At 31.4% G+C, this 7,174-nt stretch overlaps 1 protein-coding gene across 1 annotated transcript; it reads left to right on the top strand.

Moving 5' to 3' along the window:
- Positions 1-1,774: 1,774 nt before the first annotated feature.
- On the top strand, positions 1,775-4,289 carry HELRODRAFT_160775 (hypothetical protein; the record flags this gene model as incomplete). Its single annotated transcript, XM_009017708.1, has 3 exons — positions 1,775-1,887; positions 3,679-3,769; positions 4,071-4,289. The coding sequence occupies 3 exons, from the start codon at positions 1,775-1,777 to the stop codon at positions 4,287-4,289; spliced, it is 423 nt and encodes a 140-aa protein (XP_009015956.1).
- Positions 4,290-7,174: the final 2,885 nt, after the last annotated feature.

The following is a 7,174-nucleotide window of genomic DNA, read 5'->3' as shown; positions in this document are numbered from 1 at the left end:
GGCACTCGCACTTTCTTGCGATTTGAAATCCATATAAACATTCTGGATTGTTAATTATTCTATGAATTACATTCCGTACATCGCACTCAATCGAGTGTTTCTTTTATCTTAAAATTTTAAAAATTACGAAGGTAATTTTAAATAACCAAGTCTGATTTATGTTCTTCAGGTCCTTGAAAAGCCTGCGGGCTCTAGGCTATGCTACGCGTGTGTGTGTTCGCTGGTGTATAATTTTTTAGATGGTTTATTATAATGCTTGCGCATATTTATCATGTTATTACGTTTGTATTTATTTACTTCATCATCATCATCATCATTATTATTATTGTTGTTGTTGCTGCTGTTGTTGTTATTCTCGATCCATAGAAACCTATCACCGCGTGATTGGATTAGTGACTGACTGATGCAACAGTTGTTCAACAGATGTAACGTTCATCGTGATCATCTTTCTATCTACGTAAATCTTTTTTTTTCTCTTTCTCTCTCTCTTTCCTTCTCTCTCCCTCACTCTCTCTCGCACACACCACACACACACATACACACCTTTTTTTCACTGATTAAACTAGAAATGTACAAACTAACAATCAAACAAACAAATGAGTGTGAACATACAAAAACATACAAACATACAAACACACATACATACAAATGACATGGAATAAAAACATTTATCAAAAATACACACACACACATACGTAGGCATACTGCATAGTAGAGCGTTTTTGTTATAAATTGAAAATTATAGGATGGAAAATTGAAAACAGACTATTGTATTTTGCAGATTTTTTCAATTTTCAAATGTATCAAATAACTACCTTCCCCCTCCCCCCTCTCTCTCTCTGTCTCTCTTTCTTTCTCTCTCTTTCTCTCTTTTCTACTTTTTTACACATATTTTCGTTTTATATATTTTTCTTAATTAACTTCTTTTTATGTTTTTTATATTTTTTCCATTTCTTATTTCGCTCAAATTTTTTTTATTTACTTTTCTTTCTACCCACTTCATAGTTCCATTTTATGTGTGTGTGGTGTGTGTGTGTGTGTGTGTGTGTGTGTGTGTGTGTGTGTGTGTGTACAGTCAATCATAGGCTCATAAGCATTCATGAACAAAACCGTACAAGTGAATCCAAATATTATTTAAAACGAATTACCACTATAAATTTAGATTTATTCGCAGGTGCCAGTGCATACTTATGTAAAATTTCGTGTCGTATCGTAATGTATCGTTTCGTTTTGTGATTACACAAACGTTCTGAGGGCGTACATAGAATTGCATCGTAAATACATATTTCAATTAAAAGATATTAGCCTAACATATTTTTTTGAAATTCTCTTGCACTAGTGATCATCGTACAATCAATATTCCTGGCAGTTTATGACCTATACTTGGTTTTTCTTCGTTGTTCTTATCAGTAAACTTCCTTCAATCATAACATCATATTCATAATCAGCAACGTTATCAACATATGATTATTATCATCATTTTCGTCATCATTACATCTTCCATCATCATCGTCGTCGTCATCATTATTTCACCTATCAACGTCATCATCTTCGTCATAACAAGTATCATAGTTATTATCGTCATCACATCATGGTTATCATCATCATCATAATGGTCATCATCGTCATCATAATGGTCATCATCATCATCATAATGGTCATCATCGTCATCATAATGGTCATCATCATCATCATAATGGTCATCATCATCATCATAATGGTCATCATCATCATCATAATGGTCATCATCATCATCATAATTTTCATCATCGTCATGACAACAGTTCGCAAGAAAGATGTGAGCCAGCACACAGCACAGATCGTGGTGAGGATCAACAACCTCATCCAGACGAGGGACAACATCGAGGTCATCTTCCCAAATGACAGGTGGTTCCTGATGATGATGATGATGGCGACGATGATGACGACGATGGGGTGAAAGTGATAAGGGTGGCGATGAGGTGAGGTTGATGGTGGGCTACAATCTCACTCAGGAGGATGGACATTATCGAGGTCATATTCCCCAAAGATAAGCAGGCGATGATGATGATAATAGTTATAACCACAATTATGATGATGACGATAATTATAACCACGATGATGATAATGATGCTAACGATGAAGATGACGATGGTGATAATGGGGCCTTGATAGTGATGACTTGGATGCAATAATTTTATGATGACAAAATAATAATAAGAAGAAGAATAATAATGATAATAATAATTATCGTAATTATTACTATTGTCATATTGGTGATGAGAAAAAGTGATAACATAGAAATGATAACACATGAGTGATATTAGATATGTACACAACACAATAGAGGCCTGATACAATATTTTCAATGAACATATTCATCGTGTGAGCAAACAATAAGTAATTTATGTACACAAGTTTGTATGTATGTGTGTGTATGTATGTATGTGTGTGTGTGTGTATGTGTGTGTTTATTTTTGAACAGAAATCTTTTTTACGAATAATTGTTTATCAGTTTTCAAATTTGTGATAAATTTTGATTGTTTCAAATTGTATATTAGTATTGTATGCGTGTATAGATACGAAATAGTTTTTTTGTTTGTGTATGTATATATGTGTGTGTGTGTGTATGTATGTTTATTGTATGTGTGTGTGTTTGTGTGTGTGTGTAAAATTTCGTTTCGTATGCATGTCCATCCATGTATGAAAATTATTTACGATTTTATGATAGGATCACTCAAGGGCTGCGTTGCACTGAACTCTGTATATATATTGCTTGTCTTGTATCTCTATGTTTGTATGTATGTGTTTGAATGTACGTGTTTGTGTGCGTATCTATTCAAGGTATATAGGGTATCTATGTATGTGTGTGTCTGTGGTGTGTGTGTGTGTCTATGTCTGTGTGTATTCAATCTTCAAATAAATTCCTTAAATCCCTTAATGAATATTGATGATCATGATGAAGAGGATGGTGATAATGATGAAATTATATGATGATGATGATGGTGTGATGATGTTCAGTTCGCAGTATGGTCGTGTTACGTGTGAATTAAAATTGATAAACAATGAAATGAGCTTTTGAATGCCGTTTCTGTGTTTGTTTGTTTGTTGGTATGCATGGATATGAGTATGTATTAGTCTCCTTTTTATACTGTATATATAATTATATATATATATATATACATACATATATATATATATATATATATCACAGTATTTGTATGTATGTTTCTATACACGTTTGCAAGTATCTTTGTAACATTCCCTCTCACTTTTCTATTGATTTTGTTTTGAAGGTTATGAATCGCTGTGTTTGTTCGTTGGTATGTGAATGTGCGTGGTTGCGTACGTGTGAGTACGTGCATGTAGTCTCTTTTGTGTGTATCTGTGTGTGTATCTGTGTGTGTATCTGTGGGTGTATCTGTGAGTGTATGTGTGTTTCTGAGGAAACAATTAAGTGTCGTGTATATTTGAGGTACAATTTAGATCATTATTCAGTCACATTTGCTTGCTCAGAGGATGATATCGCTCGATCTATCTAAATGGTTGTTCTTGTTTTCTGATCGTCAACATCATTTGTCTATTTTTGAGTGAACTTTGTATACATTAGCCCCGACGGTCAAATTTTAATCAGTTAAACATTTCTTAATCAACCAGCCATCCAACCAATTTAAATTAAATTATCAATCATCATAACAGAGATGAACCATTGATCGTACGACTCAACGGAAAGGAATTGTGCAACAAAATTCTTCCTGGACCGATTATCCAATCCGACTGCAAATATTCGGTTGGAAAATAAGTACATTTTCAATTGAATTTCATCAATCGATGGTGGCTGATGAATATTTTTAAAAGGATCATCGTCAATTTTTTCGATTTTCCAACTTTTGGAATTTACGTTGTTATATTTTGATAAAAAATAAAAATAAACTGGCTGGTAGGTGGGCTACTCCATGCCAAGTTGCAGATGATTCCAACGCTTCACAATATTTTTTAAAATTATTATGTTATAAATTGTTTGAATGATCTCAATTTCATTCTCTTTTTTTACATTCCTTTTAATTTTCGAAAATTTGTTCGATTCCAAGGTGCACTACGGAGACAAGGGGGATATAAAAATAAAACTTAAAAAATCCGAGCCCTGTGATTGGATGAAGAGGTGGAGCCCCACTCGCGAGACACGCCCTCCTTCTTCATTCGGCTCTGACGTTGGTTCAGAAAGTTTGACTTCACCAAGTCTCAGTCACTCATCTGTTTCAGAACACTCAGACAAAGTTAATCATACACTGGCCATTAAAGAACTATGATAATGAATTACATTAGATTTTAACTTGATTTTATCTGAAGTGTTTTGTGATAATGTAAAAAGTTAAAACAAAAAATCATGTTCTTTATAAACTTATGTAATTTATTTATCATAAAATTCAATAATAACAGACTGACTGATGAATATGTAAGTTATTGGCTTCGTTGAACTCTCTGCTAATGCTATATAAACGTTTTGTTAAATAAATAATTGAAGTTTATTCAACCATGATGTATATTAACAATATACGCTATGGTATCCAAATACCAAATATGTAATGATATACAAACTATGTAATGATATACAAACTATGTAATTATGTAAAAAATACGTAATGATGAATAATATACATAATGATATACAATCATTTTCATTCCTTCATTTTATCTACCTTTCATTCATTTATAATCTATCAAGCTACATGTAATAATTATTAAATAAAACCCATTTCCTGTCGAGTCATTTCGTTCGCATACATTACAAACTGACCCTGACGAATCAAATGAAAATTAACTTGAAAAATGAAAAACATTGTCCTTTGTATGTTTTGTATGTCCTGTGAAGGTATTCCTAGCCCTGGGGAATGAAAAGGAAAATAACTTTGAATTTTTTTTTAAATAATGTGTAATATACAACGATATACAAAATACATATGGTATAGAATACATATTACGTTATTCAAAATATGTAATGGTATTTGAAAATATGTAATAATATACAAACTATGTAATAATATACAAACCATGTAATGATACAAAATATGTAATGATATACAATACATGTAATGATACAGTCCTACAATAGAAATCACATACGTACAACTTTGTGAAAAAAAATATTTCGCAAATAAATCTCTTAATGTAAAAAAAATATACTTCAAAAAATATACTAGCAAAAAATTGGGAGTTACATAATATCAACTGAGCTTGAAGTTTCAATGATTATGATCATACAAATAGGATAATGATGATATGAAATATGGCGATGATGATGAATAGAGTTACAAGGATGGTGACGACGATGACGATAAAACATTTGATAACGATAAACATGATTACGGTAAAAGTCCTCAAGAGATTTATGAACAACGGAAGCAACGAGATCACGATAAATAAAGCGAAAAGAAACTTTTTAAAAAGCGAACCAAAGAATTAAAACGCTTTGTCGGCGCCTCTCTGTAAAATTTTAAAAAATATTTGCTTATAAATTGTCCGCTCGTCATTTTGTACCAAAAAGTCAGTCGCTCTTTAGGGACCATTTAACATGGAAAATAGTTCCATGCAGAGCAAAACTGTCTGTTACTCTTAACTGTACGCTCTTTGGAACTTTTACTGTATACTATAGTGTAGGTGTTGAGTTGAAGCTTGATGATGACATTCAGTCAAACAATTATGAAGATTATTATTAGTGAAGACTAATATAAATGAAATATTGATAGCTACCATACAACAATGTCAATGACGTTTAACTTGCTGTAAAGAATTTTAAATTTTAAGAATTTGTCAGAAAAGATGACGATGATGACGACGACGATGATGAATTTTAATGATTTTAATGATAATTATTTAATGATTTCATTATTTAAATTATTGCTGCTGATACTGATAATGACGACGAATATTATAACGATTGTTATTATCTCTGATATTCTTATCGTGTCGGGGTTGACGAGGATGTATAAAAAATTTGGTGTGATCCAATAATTCAACTGCTCTCAAATGGAACCCGCCATATTTGAGACATGGCAAATAGCAGCATAGTTAGCGATCGCAATAAAATTTAATAAATTTATTAATAAAAATAGTAATAATGATGATAATAATCATAAAATAATAATAATAACAGTAACCATAATTAATACTTGCGCACAATTAGATCCGGGAAAATGAATGAAAGTACAGAATTTATTAAAAGAACGTGAATACACGTGCGTACTTTTCGTATGTATTATTCATTGAAAATCACACGTATGTACGTATGCGTGCGCACACACACACCACACAAACAAACACACAGACACAAACATACAAATACGTACAAACATTCAATTACATACAAACAAACAAAATCACATACAAACACTTGTATAATATTTAACTATTCATAAACTCATTCGATTTTCAACGATATTTTCAACGAACGAATATGTACTACGTAAATGTACATGTATGTGTGTGTGTGTGTGTTTGTGTGTGTGTTTGTATGAGTTAAATAAAACACAATTGCATTCCTCAAAAACAATCTTGCATGGTGTGATGAGAAAATATCATTCAGAACGGTTTTCGAGAAGCATATTTATAGATACAATACAAACCTATGAATAAGAGTCATATATATACACAAATACATATGCATGTATATATGTGTATATTAAATGTGTGTGAATATATATATATATATATATATATATATATATATATATATATATATATATATACATATATACACACACATACGATGATTATTACATTTATATACAAATATTAGATATACAATTTCAAGTGCCATTGTTTAGCTCGCTGTTAACATTAGTCACACTTGATTTAACACTGGCAAAAATAACGCAGATGCATACACACGTACACAAATACACACACACACACAAATAAATAAATACATATATATATATAAACTTAACACAGCACACTCAAGTATAACTTGTACCACAATACCATTTTGTGGAATTACAAATTTGTATAATTAAAGAAATGATTGTATAAAAATTGCCGGCAACAATTACAAAATATAATTAATTGATTGACTAATTATGATTAATTATCGGCACAAAATTATAATTGCCTCTCTTGTTGATGTTTATCATCCACAATAATTTTGTTATTTTTATTATTGCTACTACTGCTGCTGCAACTACTACTACTACCCTAC

This window comes from Helobdella robusta (assembly GCF_000326865.2).
Source record: "Helobdella robusta unplaced genomic scaffold HELROscaffold_2, whole genome shotgun sequence".
Lineage (NCBI taxonomy): Eukaryota > Metazoa > Annelida > Clitellata > Rhynchobdellida > Glossiphoniidae > Helobdella > Helobdella robusta.
This window is presented reverse-complemented; position numbering and strand designations above follow the sequence as displayed.